At 37.8% G+C, this 26,504-nt stretch overlaps 2 protein-coding genes across 3 annotated transcripts in view; both read left to right on the top strand.

Annotated features, from left to right (window-relative positions):
• The window catches only part of KLHL7 (kelch like family member 7), a 57,771-nt gene extending 56,280 nt beyond the window's left edge, over positions 1 to 1,491 (top strand). For both annotated transcript variants that reach the window (XM_082632044.1, XM_082632045.1), the window contains one exon: positions 69 to 1,491. In XM_082632044.1, coding sequence (XP_082488170.1) covers positions 69 to 352 — 284 coding nt within the window. In that variant the 3' untranslated portion in view covers positions 353 to 1,491. The remainder of the gene's footprint in view (positions 1 to 68) is intronic.
• Positions 1,492 to 5,888: 4,397 nt separating this feature from the next.
• NUP42 (nucleoporin 42) lies at positions 5,889 to 23,190 on the top strand. Its single transcript, XM_082632425.1, has 7 exons — positions 5,889 to 7,702; positions 9,910 to 10,129; positions 11,492 to 11,586; positions 16,626 to 16,702; positions 17,461 to 17,547; positions 20,739 to 20,823; positions 21,471 to 23,190. The coding sequence occupies exons 1-7, from the start codon at positions 7,591 to 7,593 to the stop codon at positions 22,046 to 22,048; spliced, it is 1,254 nt and encodes a 417-aa protein (XP_082488551.1). The 5' UTR covers positions 5,889 to 7,590; the 3' UTR covers positions 22,049 to 23,190.
• Positions 23,191 to 26,504: the final 3,314 nt, after the last annotated feature.

The following is a 26,504-nucleotide window of genomic DNA, read 5'->3' as shown; positions in this document are numbered from 1 at the left end:
CAAAGAATTATTACTTTAAGAGATCTTAGAATTGTTCATATAGCTGTTCACGTTTTATTCTTTTGAAGGTGGTCTGGACAATGTGGAATATTACGATATTAAATTAAACGAATGGAAGATGGTCTCACCAATGCCATGGAAGGGTGTAACAGTCAAGTGTGCAGCAGTCGGCTCTGTAGTTTATGTCTTGGCTGGTTTTCAAGGTGTGGGTCGATTAGGACACATCCTTGAATATAACACTGAAACAGACAAATGGATCGCCAACTCCAAAGTCCGAGCTTTTCCAGTAACAAGTTGTTTAATTTGTGTTGTTGATACTTGTGGAGCAAATGAAGAAACCCTTGAAACATGAAAAATGAGTGAACTTCAAGACTCACTGGAGACTCAAACGTATGGCCACCAGTGCTTTGTTCCAAGAGTTTGGTTACAAAGTTTTAGTTTGGTGTTCTTTTCAAGGAAGTTTCAAGTAAAGTAAGATTCCTATAAAATAGATTTTCTTTTATATGGGATTTCTTACTTCATTCAAAGACCATATTTCAGCTGACCACATAACCAAGAACATATCTAGCAAGAAAACTTGTAAAGTTATAAGCATTTGGTGAAAGTATGAATTCTTAAATGAATTTCACATTTGTAACTATGATTATGGCAGAATGGGGGATTGACTCACCATAGAAGCAACCTCATCTTAGCTCTAGATTCTATTTTCATACATCATAGAATTGCTATGTAGTTAGGTCTGTTTGTTTCTGTTCAGTCAAGAACTAAGAAATAGTATGAACTGTAAGTCAAAGATAGGCAGTTCTGATGGAGCAGCTTAGTCTCACGTAATTTTGCTTGTCTTCATTTGTTCCATTTAGTGCCAAATGTATTGCATTTTAAAAGCAAGCCAGAGTGAGTCAAAGCATACACTTATATCTCACAAAACTTCATAAACACATTGTGAGAGTTAAAAACGTACCCAACTCCTCATGAAATATATTCTATCCAATTAAATAATTCCATCTTTTTAACACAAAATGTCAAGCCTAGCACCCATTACTAATTTATATCACTTTTTCTCCCAGGGGTTAAAAAAGGATTATGCGTCTTCAGTGCTCACTCTGTTAAATAAAATCCAATCATTATAAGAATTATTACCTAGCAAAAGAAAGCTACTTATAGCAAATTTCTAGGTCACTAGAATAGCACTGATCGTTATACATTTTGAACTTCTTACAGATTAGAAAGGTACATGATTTCTCTTCCTTAGCAGAGCACATCATTGATATTTGACCCAGTTGTCTCTAAAAGTTTTTTAGTTGAGTTAAATATTTGTCATCTTGTATTAATTGCTTATATGTGATCAGTAAATCTTTTACAAACCCAACTATTCATTTCTTTCCTAGTAATGTTTTGCCCTTTTACATTATGAAATGTATGGAGTGAGCCATGTAAAACTGTCACCATCCATGTTTTTACCTGGTAATATTAAATATTTTTAAACTTCAAGTAGACCACTAAGTTCATTCTTCATTTTAAATGTGTTAGGTAATGGTTGTTTTTGAACTTGTGAAACAGTGTTTCTCTTTAAATTTTTATTGTTTTCTTTATAATGGTTATAAGCTTAAAACCTAAAAATGTTTAAATGAAAAAGGAATTATAAAAAGATTATGGTAGATATATTTCTATTTATGTAAGGTTTTATGTACATAACAGCTTTATTAAGATATAATTTACATGTCGTACAGTTCACTGATTTAAAGTGTACTATTCAATGGTCTTTAATATATTCAGAGTTATGCAACCATCACCATAATTTTGGAACACTTTCTTCACCACAAAAAGAAACCCCATCCTCATTAGCAGTCACTCCCCATTTTCCCTGTATTACCTTCTTATGGCTCCTGTAACAAATTACCATAAACTTTGTTGTTTAAAACAACAGAAATGTATTCTTTCACAATTTGGGAGACCAGAAATCCTAAATCAAGGTGCTTTTAGGGTTGAGTCCTTCTGGAGGCTCTGAGGCAAAAACTTCCCATGTAGCTACTTCCTGTAGCTTCTGATGGCTGCCAGCAAATGTCAGCGTTTCTTGGCTTATAACTACATCACTTCAGTCACTGCCCCAGTCTTCACATGGCCTTCTTCCCTGTGTGTCTCGTCTCTCTGCATCTTCATGTGGTGTTATAAGAACAACAGTCATTGGATTTAGCTTACCCTCCTCATAATCCATTGTGACCATATCTTAACCAATGACATCTGTAAAGACCCTGTCTCCAAATAAGGTCACATTTTGGAGTTTGGGGGAGACATTATTCAACCCAGTTGCATCTCCCAAACACCCCATTCCTAGGTAACCATTAATCTTTCTGTCTCTAGATTTGCCCATTCTGAACATTTTTATGTTGGATTTTGAATTTTCCTCTCCGTTGAAAAAAATGTGTCAATGTTTTCTGAGGGTAGAATATCCATTTATTATATTACAATGGTTATATTACTTAATTTGATACAATAATTTCCCATATGGGAATATGCAGCTGTTTAAGGTATTTTAAATAACTACCCTTTTCTTTAGGCTGTATCTGCTGACTAGAGCACACTATGATAAGTTATGTAGACAGCTTTGATGTAGGTTATAATGAAGTGTGTGTGGTTTTTTTCCTTAGTAATCTTAGTAATTCTAATTAGTGTCTGTTTTCTGTCCTGGAAATAGTCTATGATATTGTCAATATCATGATAATGAGTAAAAGTACAGTATGTTGGCGAGTATATTTTCTATTACTCCCCCACCCAAAATTCCTATCCTGTATAGTGCTCTACGTTCTTTTTAGTAGATACGTGATTGTCAATGTTATATTTTTTGCAGTGACACGACTTTGATGACATAGCAGTTTAGCTTTTACTTTTGAAAATCACAATGTGAACATGAAATTTTAATGTCTTGAAAAAAATTGTTGCTGTCAAAAAACAGTCATTAATTACAATTGTGACCTAGCTTTCAAAAATGTGACATAGAGTGTCATGGAAAATTTAGAGTCATGAAAAGGAGACATTTTTTAAAACCAGCAGTCTGTTTTCCTTTTGCCTCATATACTGTTAATGGCAAATATTTTGGATTTGCTGCAGAGGCCAGGGTAAAGGAGATATTTGAAGGAAATTTTGCTTTTTAAGGGTGGTAGTGTTAACACACACCAACAACTTCAAAAATTCAATCCACTCAAACATGGCACCAAAACAGCTCTCACTAAGTCCCCGTAATTTGTTAATATGAAAGAATATTTTACAGGTTACATCATTCAGCACTTGATAAATCATTCCTTTAAATAACCCCTTTCTCCTTACAGTTGCCTCAAAAGACTTTTAAAAGCTTGAATCTACTTTCATCTTCCTAACTTTCCTCCTTCCCAAGGTGATTCAAACTACTTTAGGAGAAAATCTGTACTGGGAAATTGTCTGAAATGTCATCCTTACTAACTAGAAAGCTTTTTTACTTTCCAGAGCTTTAAACCTATTCTGATAACGAAGCTGTAAAATGGGGTTCAAGGTCTGGTTCATTCAGTTCTTTTTTTTTTTTCTTAACATCTTCATTGGAGTATAATTTATTCAGTTCTTATAGGGGATTTCCCTGACTTTATTTTCCAACCATCCATTGAATTTGTTTCCACTATCCATGTTTAATTTCCAAGAGCATTTTCTTTTTAGAATTGTCCTTTTATATAGCATGCTGGTCTTGTTTCATGTTGCCCTGTCTGAGGATATTTTAGTTTCCTTAACATTACTTATATTTTTGGTGTGTTTCTCTTTCCTCTGACTTCTTTTTAGATTGCTTTGCTCTTTCCTGTTGGAGTCTTTCCTCAAATATCTGGTGCCTGGCCATGCATTTATATTTAAAATTAGACATTAAAAAGTTGTGAACTTTTGTTTACAAATGTGAGCTGAATTGTCAGTGAATCTCATCATATGTTAAGGAAATGGCTGCCTGTTTTTTAATAAATTTATTTATTTATTTATTTATTTATTTATTTATTTATTTATGGCTGTGTTGGGTCTTCGTTGCTGCACGCGGGCTTTCTCTAGTTGTGGTGAGTGGGGACTACTCTTCGTTGCGGTGCACGGGCTTCTCATTGTTGTGGCTTCTTGTTGCAGAGCACGGGCTCTAGGCGCACAGCCTTCAGTAGTTGTGGCACGTGGGCTCAGTAGTTGTGGCTCGCGGGCTCTAGAGCTCAGGCTCAGTAGTTGTGGCGCATGGGCTTAGTTGCTCCACGCATGTGGGATCTTCCCGGGCCAGGGCTCAAACCCATGTCCCTTGCATTGGCAGGCAGATTCTTAACCACTGCGCCACTATGGAAGCCCCTGCCTGCCTGTTTTTGTTGGAGATCCTTAAGAGATCCACAGATCTTTTTCTGGGATGTTTGATTCTCCAGAATATAAACTTACAAACTCCTGCCCCTTGGGTGGGGGAGAGCAAGCTGGGAAGAGACTGACAATAAGCCTGGCTGCAGGATTTCTGGAGCTCAGGCAAAGCGCCATTCAACAGGCAGAGTTCGGTTCCTCGTTTGTCAGTACCATAACTTGACCCTCTATAATTACATCCTGGACTCTAAAGCCTCTCGTTCCCTTTTTTTCAAGAAAAAAACCTATCTCCCAACAGGTAAGGATAGTCATCTAATGGATTTCTAACTGAACCTCATACAGATTTTCAAACAGTCCACCGTTCTATGATACCTGGTGGTTCTTAATTCTTGTGGCTTTTCAGCCTTCTCTGGGGACATCAGTTGTCCATCTTACAGGAATATGATTCTTCCTCTAAGTAATTTACTATGTACTCTTCTATGTGCATTCAGTCTTCATAAATTGTGGTTTGAAATTACGGTTATCTCCTAGTATAATCAAAGACGATGTTTTTGCTTGTTTTCCCCCTCATTTTGAGATATTTTCAAGAGGAAAGGGTGGCAGAGGCATTTTTACTCTGCCACCTTGAAACCAGACGTTTCCTTCTCATGACCTCACTCTCCTGATTTCCACCTACCCCTCCCCTATCACTACTGAGTCCTACATGCCTCAGCCCTAGGCTGTCATCATCTCACAGCACTTTATCCAGATGATTTCAGTCAGGATTCTGGCTTTGCCCACCTCTCCACCTTCACGGAGCACCATACACACCCTCGTTTAAGCTTCAGCCTAACTGGTATTATTTTAGGTCTTTGATGCCGGCAGAGTCCTTACACATGCTGGCATTTGCATGGATGAAAAGTCAGTGAACACAGTGAGAGATTCATTACTACTAGGGGACTGCTGAAAATAAGATATGTTAAGAATGATGGGAGCCAAGTTTCTCACTATGAAAGAAAAAAATACAGAGGGCAAATAAAATGAATTCTGTGATCTTGGGTTGAAATTGGAGGTTATCAGTGTGAAGTCATAGTTTTTAATAGACATATAGGAATATGTATTAATGTAAATGTGTGTCTGTCTATAATATGTATTCTCTAGCAATGCCCATGAAAGGATTTGGGAACAAAGATACCACAATAGCAATGAGCAAATTTAGAGCTCAGGTCTTGGCTTCTAAGTGCCACCAAAAAAGACCCAGGGCTCCTTGGAGAACAGGCTGATTCCAGGACTGAAGCAGGGAAAGTGTCAGATGACCTTGGAGCATCTTTTAGGCCAGGAAGTGAAGTGCTCAAAGAATCATGGGATGTGTCAACTGGAAATGATTTGAGCATCACAATAAATGATAGTAACAAATTATAACCCAATGAATAAAATTGGAAACCATAAGTCATACTGATAGGAATAAATAAATGAGTGAACTAAAAGTTTGGTGAGGAATGAGGTTTTTATATACTTTCAAAGTCTCTCCCTACAAAATCCTTATTACTAACAGGAAAAGAGTAATTTTACAGTGGAGCAGCTTGCCAGACAACACCTGAAGTGATCAAAGTGAACGTGACAATGTGACAAACAAATTGTGCACAACTTGACAGATACATTGTGAAGACCATGTATGCCAAAGATGCATAATCTAAATCTAATTAATAGAAAACAGATAAGTCTGCATTAAGGAAATTGTACAAAATAACTAGCTGTAATGTTTGTGTCAAGGTCATGAAAGTCAGGGAGAGACTGAGAAAATGTTACAGAATGAAGCCGGAAGAAATATGAGTAAGGCAACAATGATTCCGAACTGCATCCTTGTCCTTTAAAGGACATTACTGGGACATTAGGCAAAATATGAATAGAATCTAAGGATTAGATAGTAGTATGCAGCAATATTCATGTCCTGATTTTGGTGATTATTGTGGTTTAGAATGTCCTTGTCTGTAGGAAATACAATAAATAATTGGGTGTTGGGGCATGAGGTCTGCAATATAGTCTCAAATGGTTCAGGAAAAAGATCTTTGTACTATATATACATGTAACTCCTCCATAAATTTTTTTCAAAATAAATGAATTAAACTGATTTAAAAAAAAATAAACTAGGTTGCACCAGTTATTCCCAGTGCTCCTGTAGGTTCTGCTGTCATCAAAATCCAAACAAAGTATATGAGCAAGAACAATGGCTAGTCATCTTAAACCACCGGGGACGAACCTGTAATCCAACAAAGTCAGACTTATTGACGCATTGCAACCAAGGAGACTGCACACTAGAGGAAGTGTAGGGTGTCTCACCACACAATGGAAAAGGTAGATGTAGGATTTGTGGGAAAGGTGGAGTTCAGATAAAATCTAAATGAAACAGTTTTGATAGTCTCAAAGCAAAGCAGAGCGGTGTAAAGAGGCATCAACATCACATCTGGGGTGAGAAGTGGGTGTAGGGTCATGTTCTCTTGGAAACCACAAAGTTAAGAGAATAAGTAATGTTCTTTTCAGGAACCCCTTGTCTGCAGTTCTGCACCTGATTAGAAATAGAAGCTGCTTCTCTGTGTCAAAGTGTCTTAGATCCTCCAGGCAAGAGTGGAATGTTTCATTCTTACTGATAAAATTTCAAATAGCAACGTTTACATGGACTTTAAAGAACAAGGTTTCTCCGTGTAAGAATGTAGTACTCATCCAAAGACGCGGGTTGTTATGATACTTTTTAGTTGCAGTTTGTCCTTAAAAGAAACTTTCCTGTAAACGTTACAACTGGCTTTATCTTATACTGTTACCCATCCTGATGAATGGCTGGGCAGATTTTTACTTTCTCAGCAGTTACAAATGAAAAATACGACTCGGTTTCTCAAACCACAGCTGATCCTCCTCTCAGGGCCTTGCTGAAGTTATGGGTTTGCCTGACCAACTTTATTTCCTCTCATTTTGGACCTCAAGTTTCCCCTGATGAACGAGACGCTGCACCACGGTCGTCAGCGCCTTTCTCCGCATAACCCTTCAATCATCCTGCCTTCGCAGGTCACGCTCAGTGCGTGGGGGGGCGGTCCCACTCTTCTCAAATCATATTAGATAAAATCCACGCCTCTCCGCACTGGGGGCGGGACAAGAGAGAAAGGGCCTTTCCCAGGCGCGAGAAGATGACGTCACAGCAGCGGAGCCGCGACCTCTGGCTGCTTTCGGCTCTGCTAGGTGAGGGTGTCGACTGAAAACAGTTCCGTCCGCGATGCCGTCGCCATGACCATTTGTCAGTTCTTCCTTCAAGGCCGGTGTCGCTTCGGAGATCGGTGCTGGAACGAACATCCCGGCGCCAGAGGTGCGGGCGAAGGACGGCAGCAGCAGCTCTCAGGTAACGTTCTCCTCCATCCTTCGCCCCTAGCCGAGCTGGGGAAGGCCTGGCGTGGGGCTGGGCCCACGAGGAACGGCCGTCCCTCGTGGACCCAGCCGCTGGGCACAGCGCCGTGGCGCACCAGTCAAGTGACGCGGACGTGCCCGCGTCGTCCCCTCGCCCGCCCCGCCCACCGGCTTTTTTATTCATTTATTAGGAACTCGGTTGGCTTTTGTTGAGCGGTTGGAGGCATGGGCTTGGTCTTGGTTACTAATGAAAAACAGTTAATTTTTAAATAGGAATACGTGTCAGAACTTACCTTGTCTTTGGGCGGCAGTGGTCGCAGAATTGGCATAGGTCGACCCAGACGCCTCCGTTCTTTACTACTTTACTACCCTTCTGCGTACTTGTTTTTTCTCCTTGATGCCCTGAATATAATTTTTTCTAAACTTTTTTCTAGGGAGAGGCTAGCAACTGGGGTCAAAGTCAGGATTCTTAACTTTGGGAAACTCCTTTGAAGATCTAATAAAAGCTACAGAGCCATTGACCTCAGATAAATGCACATGCTCATAAAATTCGGGGTAAAATCGAGAGTGGGATGCTCAGTTAAGAACTCTGGGCTATGAGGGAAGGGGGTGCAGGACTACGTTGACCTGCTTCCTGGCCTAAGTCATTGTCGAAGCTTTTGGAATATTTCACTAAACCAATTGTGGATTTTGCAAAAGGATTGACTGTCTTCGAGGAGAGGAGGGGTCCGAAATGAAACCATAGTACAATGCAAGGTTTTAGAGGTCAGATGAATAGTTAGGTTTTCTTAGGACTGAAACTTAGTCCTTAAAGGTACCACAAGATGCTGACCACCTCTACCTTCTCTTTCCTCCTTTAGGGCTATTCATCTGACCCTTAAACCTTGTGTTACATTGTGGTTTCACGTCTGATTCCCCTTCTTGGAGACAGTCTTTTTGCATCACCCACAATTGGTCTAGTGAAATATTCCAAACCAAAAATTAAGACTCAGGATCTGATAAATGTACGAGTGTTTCCAGGAACAACAAAACGTAATATTCGGCATTCTGTTGAGACTCACTCTTAATGCAGTAATTAGAGAATAAATGTTGACTGGATAAATGTTAATGGATTTTAAAAGTGGAGATAAAACTAGTCAAGTAAACAGTGTATTTAATGCCCAGAAACAAATAAATGCTTATGGAATTAGTAAGTATGAAGACCAAAAGCTGTATACAAAAGATGGAATGAATTTCTTCAGTTGTGTCATCCCCGCGAAGGATTTGAAACTCTGGGAAAATAAAGTATCGTTAACCCATACTTGAGGGATCTGGTCTAGCAATCTGCCCCCTTTCCTCTTAGGTTTCGTTAAGCAGTTTTAGAATTGGGAGGTGAATTTTCATAAAGGAATGTATCTCCCATCACTCGAGTTTTTAATATACATATTTAATGGCATATCTCCTAATTCAGTCAGAAACAAGGTGAATTATCTTGACCCCAACTAAGAAGTGATGAATAAATGAGACAGTAGAAGTGAAAAAATTTTGTAAAATATAGAGACAGAGAGGAGAAAAATGTTGGCTTATTTTGATAATTGTAGAATACTAGAAATCTGCTCATAATAGAGGAACTCAGTGCACTTTATTCATATGTAAATTACCTCTATAATCTCTCTATGGAAGGTAGGTAGGTAGGTGTTGTTTTCTCAGAGAGAATACTGAGTCAAATGGATTTACCTATCTGTTCAAGGACAGAAGGTAGAATCTAATCTTTTATATTGAATACACTTCTCAATACATTGTCTGTTTTTCAGATTTTACTACTATATAGGGCCCAGTTGGGGAGCAAAGAATGATACAGACACATCTTTTTATCATGAAGGAGCTTATGATTTCAGATACGTGCCTTCTGTCCACTCCATTATCGAACAGTTGTTTACCTAATAAACTTAGGTCAGCTGAATTTAGTTATATATCATTATTGTTCTGTGGATTTACAGTCTTCTCAATCTTGTTAAGTTAGACCATTATGTGATTTGTTGATACTACACTTACCTATATAAATTGAAAATGAAGAGTTTTGTAATTTAAAATGAGTGGAAATGTAGTGCTTGTTGAATCTTTACATAATGTGTGCACATAATAAGACAGACTACAGTGAAATTTTAAGAGATTTTAAAAATGAGTTGCTAGTAAAATTGTTTATTTTGTTGTTTATTTCAGGTAGTAACAGACGAGGATGGAATACCACCAGCCAGAGATATTCCAGTGTTATCCAGCCATCCAGTTTCTCCAAATCCACACCATGGGGGGGCAGCAAAGATCAAGAAAAGCCATCTTTTGCTTCTGGAGCGTCAGCTAGCAGGAACAGGGGGTTTGGATTGTCTCAGAACCCATTTGCTTCACCTAGCTCTGATGGGCAGAAAGATGAAAAGAAACTTCTGTAAGTGAAAGCCTTCAGAAAAATTCCTGCCCATTTGCTTATTTTTTTCAAAAGTACCTACAGCACTTTCCTTAAAAAAGACGTAATGTTATTATTACTTTATTAAATTATTAAAAAATCAGAATAAGCAAAAAGCAGAAAAAACATCCATGATCAGAGATAACTACTATTTTGCAGGTATCATACTAGACTTTATTTCACTTAAAAATGTCATTCTTCTTTATCAATACAGTGAGTTCTTGGGGATAATTATGCTTTTTCCACTTTTCTATTGATAACACTGTACTGTGAATATCTTTCTAATGTAGTCCTGCTTATATTAAATTATGAGTTCTTTACAAAGTATGAGGTGATTTAAAGCAACTTGTGATCTTGGAGGTCACTTACAGCATCTTGTATTCTTCTTTCTAAAACTTTTACTTCAGTAAGCCCATGCAAACATTTCATTTGATTTCCTTCATTATTGTGGAGTAGATTTCTTACCATTTATTGAGAACATTCATAATAGAATTTATGATTCCTACCGAAACAGTGCCTGGCTGTGTATAACTGTTCCGTCAGCCCCCAGCAACTAGGACAGAACTTAAATATACTCATTAGTCTTTTACATCCCATAACTAAATTAGACTAGTTGTAAACATTTTGAACCATGTACCATATATAATTAATTAAAATAAATAAATAAAGTAAAAAACCAAATTAAAATTAAAAAAGAAACCCTCCTTCCTATATTTGATGTTGTCATAAAAATCCTAAATTTTATTATTATTTTATTATCAGTTATTCTTATTTGATTAATTCCATTCTGGATAAGGGGAAAATATTTAATTTAGACCCAGATATATCCATGACTTTGCCAACAAGTTAACCATGGACATGGGTCTGTTCCCTTTTTGCAAAATGTGAGAATTAGACAAAATGATCTCTGAAGTCCTAACCACTTAAATATTTTATGGTTCTTTATTACTTACTGGTTGTTTCTTTCCCAGTTAAATGATCATTGATGTTAATGATAATGAACAAAGAAAGATTAAACTTAGTATTGTGTATTTTATTATATTTCAGTTCTTTAAGATATGTATGGTATGATAGTTGAGTTCTCAGTAAATGTATCAGCTAATGGTTCAGTGTATTGGAAAACCAAAATTCCGAACTTCTTTGATATTATAATATTTATAATCATGAAATGTAGCTCATATTTCTATAAGCTTCTGCTTTAAAGAACACTCCTCAGAAAATATAATGGAAAAATCTAAAATTACATATTTACTACAATTTAAAATTTCAATCATTGAAAATTATAAATGATAAATTTTAACAATCAGAAGAAAAAGATCTTTTGCCCTTTTTTTTTTTTTTCAGGGAAGGAATTGTAAAAGATATGGAGGTTTGGGAATCATCAGGGCAGTGGATGTTTTCTGTTTATTCACCAGTGAAAAAGAAACCTAATATTTCAGGTAACTAGAAATTATGTATTTTTAAAATGTGTTTTACAACTATTGTTTTCTAAAACCAAGACTATGTCCAATAAAGAAATCGACCACAAACTTAGCTACAGTTAGAAGAGTTTGGACATTGTTTAAAGTATCCGAGTATTCTAGCAGAACTTCATAATTCAGAGACTGAGGTTGGAAGATATAGTTCAAGATATATAGATCCCTTGGGAAAAATAGTAGAATCAGGACCCACCACATTTCCAATTCTGTAAGCCCAAGAAGAGGCTCTGCTTCCTTGGTTTCCTGTAGATACAACTTCAGAACCCTTTAGCTGCTTGCAGTGAATAGAAGAGTCCCATTATGCCAAGGCTTTGGCTGCCTAATTCTGTTCTCTTTCTCCCCTATCTTTTTTTCTAAGGATAGTTATTTTTCATAAAGCATGTTGAGATCTATTCTGGGGGTAATATTTGAAGGTAAGGAGCCTTAGCTGGGCTACAGAGATAGCATTTCTGTAGAATACTCCTTTCCTTCCCATTTTCCTTTGTCCATAGCCCTTTTTGGGCTGAAAGCTAGACCACCACAGTTGTTTTTGTTTTGTTTTTTTGACATCTTTATTGGAGTATAATTGCTTTACAATGGTGTGTTAGTTTCTGCTGTATAACAAAGTGAATCAGCTATATGCTTAGACCACCTCAGTTTTCTAAGCCTACGCTGGGTGGTTCTGGGCCCTATTAAGTTGAACAGCAAGTGCCTAGAAGATGAGAGCCCTTTCAGTCTCTCAGAACTCTGGGATTTCTGTCTGTCTCTGCTCTATCTGCTCATTCTCTGTGAACATTTGTGTCACACCACTCCTTAGTCGTTTATTTACTTAATCATTCAACAAATACTTAATGAATTTCTTTTGTGCCAGGCCTCATTCTAGGTGCTAGAGATATAGCAATGAGTAAGATAGATAGGATCCATCCCTTATGAAGTTTATGTTCTTGAGGGATGGAGGCCATAAGTAATACAAATAAATAAGATAATTTTAATACTTTTTTTTTTTTTTTTTTTTGTGGTACGCGGGCCTCTCACTGTTGTGGCCTCTCCCGTTGTGGAGCACAGGCTCCAGACGTGCAGGCTCAGAAGCCATGGCTCACGGGCCCAGCCGCTCCACGGCATGTGGGATCTTCCCGGACCAGGGCACGAACCCGCGTCCCCTGCATCGGCAGGTGGACTCTTAACCACTGCGCCACCAGGGAAGCCCAATAAGATAATTTTAGATACTGATTTTTCTGTAAAGAAAATAAGTGTTAAGCCTTTTTTAAAAAGTTCAGAATTGAACATAATGCCTAATGCCCTAGAGCAGTGGTTCTCAGTGTGAAATGTAGATCCATAAGCAGGGTTGTAAGATAAAATATGGGACATCGAGTTAAATTTAAATTTCAGATAAACAATATTTTTAGTATATGAATATCCCATGTAGTATTTGGAACATACTTATACTTTTTTTTTTTTTTGGCTGTGCCGTGCAGCTTGTGGGATCTTAGCTCCCCAACCAGGGATTGAACCCGGGCCCACGGAAAGCGCCAAGTCCTAACCACTACACCACCAGGGAATTCCCGGGACATACTTATACTTTTAAAGTATTTGTTGTTTGTCAAATATTCAAATTTAACTGGGCATCCTCTTTTTTTTGCCTAAATGTGGCAACCCTATTACTGAAATCCTTTTAGGGCTGTACAAGTTTAGAAATATTTTCATAATAATACTAAGACATTAATTGCCATTTTCACTGTGTTGACATTTGCACTGTTCGTACAAAAGCTTTGATGAAGCACAGGCAACAAACTGTACTAGCAGGTTATAATAGTCAATAAAAAAAAAATTTAACGCCATTTTCACTTAAGAATGTCCTTGATGAAGAGGTAAAAATTATTAATTTTATTAAATATTGACCCTTAAGTGTACACCTTTTAAATATTCTATGTGACAAAATGGGAAGCACACACAAAATAACATTAACAAATTTTTTGATATTGTAAGATGACATGTGCCAACATTTGGAGGTTCTGGATAACTCAGTGAACCAATATTTTCCAGATGACCAATGTGTGATGTTACAAAATTATGCATGTTTGAAAAACCCTTTCTAAGTGCAAGATAAAACAATTAATAGTTTTGGTTTATTAATATGATTTCATTCATATGATTTGAGTCCACATTATAGCTAACCTTTAAGAAACTACTGTCTGTCAAGTTTTGGTATAGTATCAAGAAGGATATCCACAATTATCTGAAAAGGCCATTAAAGTCATCCTTTTCCAGCTACACATCTGTGTGAGAACAGTTTTTCTTCATATACTTGAACCAGGCAATTCACTGAAACAGGTTGGAACAGATTGAACAGCAGAAGCAGATATAATAATCCAACAGTCTTCTATGAAGCCATACATTAAAGAGATTTACAAACATAAGACAATGCCACTTATATCACTAAATTTTTATTTTTTGTTTTGGAAAATAGTTTTTTCATTTATGTTGATATATTTCTTATTTTAAGTAAATTAATATTTTCTACATTTTTTCAGTTTTCATTTCAAATATGGTAGATATTGATGTATGTAACCCATGTGAGCAAAAGGTCTGGCATCCTTATTTATTTTTAAGAATGTAAATGGGTCCTGAAACCAGAAAGTTGGAGAATCACTGTCTGTAGGCATCCATTATAATGAATTAATTTTTCCTGTGCAGCTAGAATGATACTAAGTTTGTACCACCCTTGAAAGAATTAAGGAAATAGTCACTCAAATCATTTCCTGTCTTCATGGTTCAGATGAGTAACAGATGGAAGGAGGAGAAAGTAACCAGAGGGATAGTGTTTCTTCACAGAGAGTGGTTATCTATTCTTAGGAAGCAGTATTGGAGCTGAGTCCTGAATGAAGAGAAGATGTCACTTACGGGAAGATTTGGGGGAAAATGTTCCTTACAGTACAATAGCTAGTGCAGAGGCCCTTGTGGAAACAAGGTTGGCATGTATTTAGTCTAGCAAGGCCTGAATTGCCAGAGGAGAGTAAATAAGAGAAAGAGTAATATGACATAAGGCCAGAGAGAGGCAGCCAGGGGCCAGATTATGTTGGGCCTAATTGCACTAGGAAGCCAGAAAGAGCTTTGAGCAGGAGGAGGGATATGATCTGATTAGAAAAAGCTCACTTAAGGACTTCCTTCGTGGCACAGTGGTTAGGAATCCGCCTGCCAACACAGGGGACATGGGTTCGAGCCCTGGTCCCGGAAGATCCCACATGCTGCGGAGCAACTAAGCCCCTGCACCACAACTACTGAGCCAGCGCTCTACAGCCCGTGAGCCACAACTGCTGAGCCCGCGTGCCACAACCGCTGAGCCCGCGTGCCACAGCTAATGAAGCCCGCGCGCCTAGAGCCCGTGCTCTGCAACAAGAGAAGCCACCGCACTGAGAAGCCTGCACACCGCAGCGAAGAGTAACCCCTGCTCACTGCAACTTGAGAAAGCCCGCGCACAAGCACCAAAGACTCAATGCAGCCAAAAATAAATAATTAAAATAAATAAATTAATTAATTTTTAAAAAGCTCACTTAGACTGTTGTATGAAAAGAAATGGTCTGTTGGGGGCAAAATAGCATCAGGGCAATGAGTTAGGAGACAACTGCTGATGACTGAGAGTTAACTAGCAGTGGAGATAGAATAGGTCAGAATTCGTGTTCTGTTTTGGAGCTAGAACTGGCAAGAGCCTTATTAATTAGATATAGGGAAAGAGAGAAATGCAGCTTATTAATTAGATATGGGGAAAGAGAGAAATGCAAAGTGATTATAGGTTTTGTGGTCTGAGCAGTTAATAAAGGTGGTAAAGACAAGTTGTTAGAGAGCCTCCAGGATTCTGATTTGAATGTTTAGTCTTTTCTTTATTCTGAGGTAAGGGTCTTTGAAGTTAATGGTGTCTGGTTATAAATAATTCTCTGTAGAAAAATATCCTGAACTTTTTTTCCCTTTCTTAAAAAGTTTTCCTGATTATGAAAGTTACAGCTATTGCCATAGAAAATTTGGAAAATACAGGAATATGTGAATAAAATCAACTGATCTCAGAGATAACAACTGTAACATTTTAGTGTATTTCTTTCAAAACATGCACACACACAATTTCTTATTTATATGTATAATTAGGAATCATAACCTAGTGTTGTATTCTGCTTTGTTTTCAGTGTCTCTATTACTAAAAATACTAGAATGAACATCTTTTTATGTAACACCCTTTGTTTATACATTTAATTATTTCCTGAGGTTAAATCCTAGAAATTCTAAGATCAAAAGGTATGAGCATTTTTAAGTCATTTGACATTTATTGACAGTTTTCCTCCCAGAAAAGTTTTACCTTTTTGATTTCCATAATGGCAACTTAGGAGAATGTCCATTTCACCACATCCTTAATAACAATTATTCATTATTAATTTTTGTCAGTCTGATAAATAAAGCATTGTATCTCTATTTAAGTTGTATTTTTAAATTGAACTTTTTTTTTGGCGTAAACTTTTTAATTTCATTTATTTACTGGCTATTTGAATTGTTTTGTGAATTGCCCATTCATTATCTTTGCCCATACTAACTTATTTTTCTTACTGATTTGTAATAGCTATTTATACATTGATGTTAGCTCTTCTCCTGTCATAGCGCTTCTTCTCATGTTGCAATTATGGTTTTCCCAGTTTACTGTTGCCTTTCAATTTTGCTATTGTAGTTTCTGACTTACAGAATATTTTTTTTAGAAGTATGAATGTACATGTAGTCAACTCTTTCTTGTTTCTTTTGTTTATTCCTTCCACTCCATTTATCTTTAGAAAATTTTTCCCCTTCAAAGATCAAATAACCAACTATATTTTATTCTAATTTTATACTTTATTAAATAGAGTATAGGCTTTGAATTTTTTCCTTATGATTATGAAATTTTTCTAATGATCAAGATTAGCATATTTTCCTGTCTAGCACCTCTTATTTTACTATACTATCAAAAGTATTGGTATTTAAAGATTCCAATTGATTCCTCACTTCAGGTTTTACAGATATTTCACCAGAGGAGTTGAGACTTGAATACCATAACTTCTTAACCAGCAATAACTTACAGAGTTATGTAAGTTTGTTTCCTATTCATCTACCTAACAGATTAGCTGTGAATTATTGTCTTCTCTGTAGTAGCTTGTTTGTGTGTTGGCAAAGCGGATGAGGTCTATAATTTTTTTTTCAGAACAAGGCTAGTTTTATATTCTAAATAAAAATTTAGAATTTCTTTGAAATTGGTTGGTTATCTAAAATGGTGATAATATACTTTGACTGTAGTAACTAGGAATGTCATTATTTTTATTACGGGTTATCCAGCAGTCAGTCCCAGAAATCATACCTTTCATTATTTGGCAAACATCTATGGAGTGAGTATCTCTTAGGTGCAGACACCACAATGAATGCTAGAAAAACAAACTTAAATAAAATGCAGTGTTGTATATAGATTAACATTCTCATATATCAAATATCAAAAAATTGAAAAGCTGGGCTTGAATAAGGTCAGTGCCTAAAGGAAATGACATAAATCCTGTGTTTTTCTATTGTCTACAGTCAATATCATGTGTTTCAACTAGTACACATGTTTGTCTCTGTACTGCCAGGTACTTATGATTTTAACTAGGTGATACAAGGAGTTGGAGAACAGGGAAAGGGGTCTACAGCTGGAGTATCTTGGGCAAGTAGGGGTAGGTCAATGCAAATTTTACAAGTTATGGGCCGTAAAAATGTTTTATAAATTTATTGTGACTTTGGAAATACAGACATGAAGTTGTTGGAGAGATTATCTTAAACACTCAATATTGACTCATTATTTTTCTGTCTTCTCTCCAGCTACATTCCATCCAACAGTTAATAAATCAGTGGAGGAACAGGGTAAATGAACTGAAAAGTCTAAATACATCAACTACAATAGCTTTGGTGAGTATTGGAGAATTTTCTACAGGGAAATGTCTTACCTATTGCTTTTTTGCAGAATTTCACTTTGGATTTGGAAAGCAAAGCTAAAATTCTCTGTCAAGAATTGTGATACACACATTCTCAAGAACTATATTATTATTTAGAGTCACGGTCCTGGAGTTGTTTTCTCTCTGTTCCTTAGTCAGAAAAGCACAGATAATTATGCTTTTCTAAAACCATTTTTAGGATAAGGTTTTTAACTTTGGTGGTACTAGTTTTAAAAATTGGAAAATGTTACATAAATTCAAGTATTCCAGGTTATCAGCATTTAAAAAGAAATTGCTTTGAAAAATATGAATGCATATTTAGACTAATGTATACTTTTGTGACTGAAGGACCATATGTTCCTTGTCTTATACAGAAATGCCTTTAGGAGATATATGCCCACTTGTCCCCAAAGATACATGATCCTACTGCAGCATATTCATTATCTCTGTCAATAAAGTTTATTTTGCTACCCGCATAAGAAGTTCTTAAGAATATTATTTTTAAATAAGATTATTTACATTTAGAATTTGATACTTCCAGTCTCCTAGGTGGTTTTTCTTTGTACTTTCTGAAAAAGGCTATGAGAGTAGTAGCTGCCTAAAGTTAGTGAATGACTGTTTGAAAGTCCCGACACCCTACTCCTTTCTTTTTTTTTTTTTTTAATTTATTTATTTATTTATTTTTGGTTGTGTTGGGTCTTCGTTGCTGCGCATGGGCTTTCTCTAGTTGTGGCGAGAGGGGGCTACTCTTCGTTGCAGTGCGCGGACATCTCATTGCGGTGGCTTCTCTTGTTGTGGAGCACGGGCTCTAGGCACGTGGGCTTTAGTAGTTGTGGCATGCGGGCTCAGTAGTTGTGGCTCACGGGCTCTAGAGCTCAGGCTCAGTAGTTGTGGCACACGGGCTTAGTTGCTCCGCGGCATGTGGGATCTTCCCGGACCAGCGCTCGAACCCATGTACTCTGCATTGGCAGGTGGATTCTCAGCCACTGCGCCACCAGAGAAGTCCCCCTACTCTTTTCTTAAATATGTGCTTCTAAATGACTAGTCTCTTTTTTTTGGCATTGCATTTTTTTTGTTTAATTAATTTTTATTGGAGTATAGTTGCTTTACAAAAAAATGTTGTGTTAGTTTCTACTGTACAGCAAAATGAATCAGCTGTACATATACATATATCCCCTCTTTTTTGGATTTCCTTACCATTTAAGTCACCACAGTGTATTAAGTAGACTTTTCTGTGCTATACAGTATGGTCTCATTAGTTGTCTATTTTATGCATAGTATCAATAGTGTATATGTGTCAACCCCAATGTCCCAATTCCTCACACCCCCCCAAATGACTAGACTCTTGTGCAAGCTAATTTCTTCTACCTTTCAATTGTTGTAATGCCATTTAAATTCAGTAGGACTCCTCGGAAGTATTTTTTCTCTAGATGAGAGGTAGCCCGCCATCACCATTGCTGATATAGAAGGGATAACTGAGTCCAGAGAACTACAGAGCTTCCTTCAAGGTTGGAAGTTCCATGTTCTTTGCCACCTTCCTAGGGGCCCTTCTGTAGGTGAGAATCTTGGACAGCCTACCTACAACTGGCTTACCATATGTCAATTCTTTATGCCAAGTGATTGGGGTTTTTTAAATATTTATTTATTTATTTTATTTTTGGCTGTGTTGGGTCTTAGTTGCGGTTAGCGGGATCTTCATCGCGGCATGCAGGATCCTCCACCGCGGCACCCAGGCTCCTCATTGCAGGGCGCGAGCTTCTCTCTAGTTGTGGCCCGCGTGCTCAGTAGTTGTGGTGTGCGGGGTTAGCTGCCTCGCGGCATGTGGGATCTTAGTTCCCCAACCAGGGATCAAACCCACGTCCCCTGCATTGGAAGGCGATTCTTAACCACTGGACCACCAGGGAAGTCCCTGCCAAGTGGTTTATTCTTTATTCTTTTAATCTATTATATGGATATAATTTGTTTATCCACATACCTGTTAATGACTGAGGGAGAGAAGCTAGAAGAAAAAAAGAAAAAGTACATACTAAATGATTCCATTTATATGACACTCTAGAAAAGACAAACCTCATCTCTAGTAATAGAAAGTAGGTGAATGGTTCACTGGGGCCAGAGGTTGGGAGAGTGTTGACTGGAAAGGGACACAAGGGAACTTTTATGGGTGATGGAAATATTCTAAATCTTGATTGTAGTGGTGGTTATAAGTTTGTCAAAACTCATCAAAATATAGATAGATTGTTTTAATGGATGCATTTTATTTTATGTAAACTGTACCTCAGTAAAGTTGATTTTTTTTTTTAAAGAAAAAATGCCAATAGGGGTTTTTTTCTTTTTTTTTTTTTTGCGGTACGCGGGCTCACTGCCGTGGCCTCTTCCGTTGCAGAGCACAGGCTCCGGATGCGCAGGCCCAGCGGCCATGGCTCACGGGCCCAGCCGCTCCACGGCACGTGGGATCCTCCCGGACCGGGGCACGAACCCGTGTCCCCTGCATCGGCAGGCAGACTCTCAACCACTGTGCCACCAGGGAAGCCTGCCAATAGGGTTTTAAAATGAGAGAAATCTTATATGCTTAGGTTGATGAGGGAAGACTTCTTAGAGGTAAGGATTAAGTGAAAAGTTCCTTGAAAAGGAGATTAAGATTTCAGTAAGCAGACACGAAAGACATTTCTAGAGCAGAAAATAGCAAGAACATAAAATATTTTCAGGGAAAAGGAAATGTTTAATAGATTTTAGTGGTAAGCTTTTAATAATGTAATTGTGAATTAACTTCAGTTCAAACATTTGAGTAAGTAGACTGGGTATCCTCTAAAGACCCTTTACCTAATATCTAGGTTTTTTGATAAATGCAGATCAACCAGTAGAAACTAAAATCTAGAATTAAAAAGTATTTTCCTGATTTTAATATGTGTTCATTGAAGAAATTTAGAAAGTGTTTTAAAAGCATAAGTAAAATAAAAATAATTCATAATTCATCAGCCACACAATCACTTCAAACTCATTGAGGTTTGCCCATTTTTTTCTATGAACATTCACTTGTAGGCATTTTTCTATGTTAAACAAAATGAAGAGGTTTTTAAGTGCACATATTAAAAATTGAATTTGGCTATAAAGTGTATAGAAAAGGTACTTGAGAATTATTCACTTGCCTACCTTTTTTTTTAATAGCTCTCTGATATAAAGGGTGGAGTAAATCAAGCAGCACCTGCATTTGGATTTGGCAGTAGGCCATCAGTAACATTTGGGTCACCAGGTAAGTGACAAAGTAATGAAGGACTTCACTGATTCAGAAAAATAGGATTTTATAGGTTTCAAATATAAAGCCTGAAGTTTTGTTTAGTGCCATTTTAAGTCACCCTTGCAAATTCTACCACCTTCCATAATAGAGCTTCAAAGAATTTGGCTCATCAAGCATTTGCGAAATGGGGTTCAGAATGGGCATGTTCTTTGCAAGACCCTATGGCTCAGGCTTTAGAAGTATATTTTAGGAATGTTTTTTCAAGACTTCCATAGGAATACGTAGTTAGAGTAGCAGCACCTTTGAGGACTTTGTTGTCCCTGTATATAACAGCATAGTATTGTCCTCAAATGACAGCTCCGATGAGATGAGGGGACAGGTGAAGTGAAGGTTCACTCCCTAATCCATGAGGTTTCTCAAGAGCTGCCTCCTTGAGTATAAATTATGGTGCAAAGGAGATCAATGTAGCAGAAAGACAGGGACAACAGGGTTTAGTGGGTTTGTCCTAGCTTCTCATTTTCACTTTTCTCTTCTTCCTTCCAATAAGTTAATTATCATCTAAATATCACAGAAATAAGAAAAAAAAAGGGCGGGTGGGGAGTAGTAATATAGCTACATTTTCTGACTAATAGATTCTTTTATTCTTTTTCTGGTTTTTGTAGGTTTTCCAGTGAATAACAACAGCAGCATTAATGCTCAGAATTTTAGTTTTAAAGCAAGCTCTGGATTTGCTACTGCCCCTTCTGGAAGCCCTTCTGTGTTTGGGAATACTCCAGCATTTGGAGCTGTACCCTCCGCCAGTTCTGCCATCACTGCTTCTACTCCAGCTTTTGGACTTGGGAAACCCCAAATCACATCTGCTGCTTCATTTTCATTTAAAACCCCTGCAGCTTCTGGTTTGGGATCATCCGGATTTTCAGGATTTCCAGCTTCTATGGCAGCAGGCTCTGTTGGAGCTCCAAAGGCCCCAGCCTTCGGAAGCGGCAGTTCTTCAGCTGGTTTTGGTAGTCCAGGCTCACAGTCTCACACTGCTTTTTCCAAGTCATCCAGTGGCACCTGTGGAAACAGCAGCATATCCACCTCTCTCTCATTCTCAAATGGCAGCACCAAGACAGATAATGTATTATTCACACCCAGGGATCAACTAACAGCAGAAGAACTGGAACAATTTCAATCCAAGAAATTTACTCTGGGAAAAATTCCATTAAAGCCGCCACCTGTGGAATTTCTAAATATTTAAACAAGTAATTTTAAATACAGAAAAGAACAGCTTTTAAAATTCTTTTGAGTGGTTCATATGAAAGGGCAGATATATAGATATATAGATATATAGATATACACACACACATATATAAGAAGTATAAATTTTCAATAATAGGAGTTTTTATATTTAGCATTTTCTTCCTGAGTGTAACTATTTAAGTAAAACATAACAAAAACTCAGCAGCGGATTTTTTTTTTGCTATAATTATGAATGGAACTGAAAAAAGTGTCAGGGTGCACTGAATAAAGTACTTTTCTTATTCTACATCACTTTACTCTCTTACCATTTAAAATTTTACCTTTAGGGGCTTCCCTGGTGGCGCAGTGGTTGAGAGTCCGCCTGCCGATGCAGGGGACAAGTGTTAGTGCCCCGGTCCGGGAAGATCCCACATGCCGCGGAGTGGCTGGGCCCGTGAGCCATGGCCGCTGAGCCTGTGCCTCCGGAGCCTGTGCGTCCGGAGCCTGTGCTCCGCAACGGGAGAGGCCACAACAGTGAGAGGCCCACATACTGAAAAAAAAAAAAAAAAAAAAAAAATTTTACCTTTAAACATTTTTTTTTAAAGGAAGGAGATAATTTCTAGACCCAGCAGAGAAAAAATGCTTAAATGTTTAGCCTACTTACCAAATAAACATCAGTAGCATGACTTTCCTTCATGTTAAAGAAGATTCTCTTAAAGAAAGAAATAACAATTTTTAAAGGGTGAAAACGTTTTAGGACCTAAGAAGCATTCTCCTCTCATATTTTTTCCTCCTCAGTTTTGGCTCTCTCATGGACCATTTGAGTTTTCTTCAACAATTTTGGGCTAATTTTTATCTTGGCCTAATTTTTATGTAATTCTATTTTTTCCTCACATTATCCCGTCAAGCGGATGGATTGTAAGAGGAGTAGAAATTATGATCTCGTGTGAATAAATAGTGTATATATATCCTTTGTAGTTGCATAAAACATTTCTGGAAGAATATGTAAGAAACTTGCTAACAATGATTACCTCTGGGAAAAGAATTGGTGTCTGGATTAGGAGAAATACTTTATATACCATTTTGTACTGTTTGAATATCTTACCATGTACATGCATTACTTTGTTTTTTAATTAAAAGAAAATCAGGAAAATTAAAAAAGGATTAGGAAGCTTTTTTCAACTATAAACAGCAACATTATTGGAAAGTTTAATGATACTTATGATCAAGCTAGTTTTTCTAGCTGCATTTTTGGAAAGCATTTTTTTAATATAAATTTATTATTTATATATTTGTTTTTGGCTGTGTTGGGTCTTTGTTGCAGTGCACGGGCTTCTCATTGCCATGGCTTCTCTTGTTGCAGAGCACAGGATCTGGGCGTGCAGGCTTCAGTAGCTGTGGCACAGGCGCTCAGTAGTTGTGGCTTGTGGGCTCTAGAGCTCAGGCGCAGTAGTGGCGCACAGGCTCAGTTGCTCCGCGGCATGCGGGATCCTCCCAGACCAGGGCTTGAAACTGTGTCCCTTGCATTGCCAGGCAGATTCTTAACCACTGCGCCACCAGGGAAGCCCAAAAAGTATTTTTTTAAAACTAACAAATAACTCTTTATTCAAGATGCATCTTCTATAGACTTTTTTTTTAAGTAACAAAGAAGGGACTTTATAACTGGAAAAAGTTTTTGAACAAATCTAGGCTGCTTTCTTCCACCTCCATTTACATTATTAAGGTATGCTCTTATTCCTTTATGGTATATTTCTTAAAACACTTTTTTATAAAATATGTTTATTATAATTTTGGAAATTTCCAACAAGGAAGTTAAAATTATCGGCAATCTTCTCCCCGCTTCCCCCAAATAGTTTATGTAGAGCGGTGAGGATTCACCAGCTGTTTCTAGAGTTTCTGTTAGACTTCTCAGACATGTTTGGTTCTCCCTGTGTCCTCAGATTGAGGGAGTAGTATCTTGTATATCTTACATATGGTTGATCCGAATACCCAGAGACCTGTCATGAGTTGAAGCATATGGGTCAGAGTTCTGTGTTCCTTTCTCGAGCCTCAGAAATTACACAGCTAGCACTGCGAGGACAGTTGCCTGACAGACCTGGCACTGAAGTCATTTTTTTAAGTGGAAATGAAAACCATCAAAAGGTACGCACTCCATGTGACTGTAGCATACGTGCAAAGGGTTTAATCCTCGGGATCCAAATCCTCTGTTACAGTTTTTGAAGAACTGTATGACTCTAACAGTTTTGGAACCCCAGCATTTAGAATAAAATCTACTCAAAGGGGTGTATGTTTGAAACCGTCCTTGGTATAGACGTGATAAATAGACCCTAAGTTCCTGCTTTGGTCGTAAGCTCTAAAGACTTGCCAATGTTTTTTTCAACTTACAGTTGACTCCTAGAGTTGTCCTACCCTGATGGAATGAACGCTGTGCTACCGTTAGGTTGGTTACAGGCTTACCAGGCTCCCTTGGGTCCCAGTTGAACTTCCCAATGTCCTGGAAGCTCTGAGGGTGCAGATTAAGGGCCCAGTGTTTCTAAATCTGCCTGACTATAAGGATCACCTGGGGTACTGATTAAATAATATATCCATTGGGCTAGGCCTGGGAATGTGTTTTTTTTTTACCAAGTGACCCATGAGATCCTTCAGGCAAGTTTGGGAAACTAGCCTATCCAACTACATTTAGGCTACTTAGTAATATGCAATTTGGGAGTTGTAATTGTTGGAAGTCTATTTTCTGTGCTCACACACACACACAAAAATGAGATCCAAAGTTGTCAGATAGTGCACTTGTCAAAAGTACAAATAGGTGCTATGAGTCCCTTAAAAGTGTGAGAAACTAGGGCTTCCCTGGTGGCGCAGTGGTTGAGAGTCCGCCTGCCGATGCAGGGGACACAGGTTTGTGCCCCGGTCGGGGAAGATCCCACATGCCGCGGAGCGGCTAAGCCCGTGAGCCATGGCCGCTGAGCCTGCGCGTCCGGAGCCTGTGCTCCGCAACGGGAGAGGCCACAACAGTGAGAGGCCCACGTATCGCGCAAAAAAAAAAAAAAAAAAAAAAAAAAGTGTGAGAAACTAAAGCAAAGAAGTCCACAAAGTAGAAGTCAGCAGTATGCATGCATACTGGTATCGGAGTCCAAGGAGGCCAGGAACTCCTAGACAGGCCCTAAGGAGCAGCAGGGCTTCAGAAAATCAGAAACAGGTAACACTGAGGTGGTGGTGGCCAGGCATAAAGGTAGATTGAGTTTCAAGACCCTAAGAGAGAGTGGAAGGGAAAAGGCAACCACAAGGCACAAGAGCAAGTGCCACCATCTGGGTTTATTCAGTGAGGCAAGAACCGATTCTAGCAGAGTTGGTCGAACCGAAAGTACACCCAAAATAAGCACAAACAGCCTTCCTTCACAGCTTCTACAACAGCTGTCCCTTTTACCTAGGACTTAGAGCAAGAGACAGAATTGTATATAAGGTTTTATTACAAGTAAACTGATTTAACTAGGTTGATTATCTGATCACAGATTAGAAGGGGAGAAGTGTAACAGCTGAGAGCTGACTAGAAGGGGAGAGAGAAGCTGATATTAAAACTATTTAAAAGGCCTAACATGATTTTGCTACATAGTATTGTTCATAAGAGTAAAATAATTCAATCCAGTGTCCAACAACAGGAAATTGGTTAATGTGGTAGGTGCCCATATTGGAATACTAAACAGCCTTTCTAAATGACCTAGAAGAATAGGGAATAAACTTGGAAAGTTTTCACTCTGTAGTCAATGGGCAAAACCTGTTATAAAACAGCATGTACAATGTGGTCCAGTTTGGGGGGAAAGTGTATATTCATGGGAGGAAAAAACCTAAAATTAATAATAGCTCAGATATGTTTGGTTTTTTTATTGTGGTTAAAAAAAAACACATAACATTAAATTTACCATCTTAAACATTTTTAAGTTCAGCGGCATTAAGTTACATTCACATTGTTGTACAACAGATCTCTGGAACTATTTCATCTTGCCAAACTGAAACTGTATACCCACTAAACATTAATTCTCCCTCCCTCCTTTCTCCAGTGCTTGGCAATCACATTTCTACTTTCTGTTTCTAAGATTTGACTACTTTAGATACCTCATATAAGTAGAATCATACAGTAATTGTCCCTTTATGCTGGCTTATTTCACTTAGCATAACGTCCTTCAGGCTCATCCTTGTAGAATGTGATCGAATTTTCTTCTTTTTTTAAGTTTGCTTAATATTCCATTGTATGTATTGTATGAACCACATTTCGATTATCCATTCAGCTGTTAATGGAATTTGGGTTGCTTCTACCTCTTGGCTACTGTAAATAATGTTTTAATGAACATCTCGTAAAGATCCTGCTTTGAATTCTTTTGGATATATACCCAGAAATGGGTTTGCTGGATCATATGGCAGCTCTGTGTTTAGTTTTTTGAGAAACCGTTACACTGCCCTTCATAGGAGTTACACCATTT

Source organism: Mesoplodon mirus (assembly GCF_964341445.2).
Source record: "Mesoplodon mirus genome assembly, chromosome: 9".
In the NCBI taxonomy this organism is placed as follows: Eukaryota; Metazoa; Chordata; class Mammalia; order Artiodactyla; family Ziphiidae; genus Mesoplodon; species Mesoplodon mirus.
Note: the sequence above shows the minus strand (reverse complement) of the source record. Positions and strands in the feature narration are given on the sequence as shown.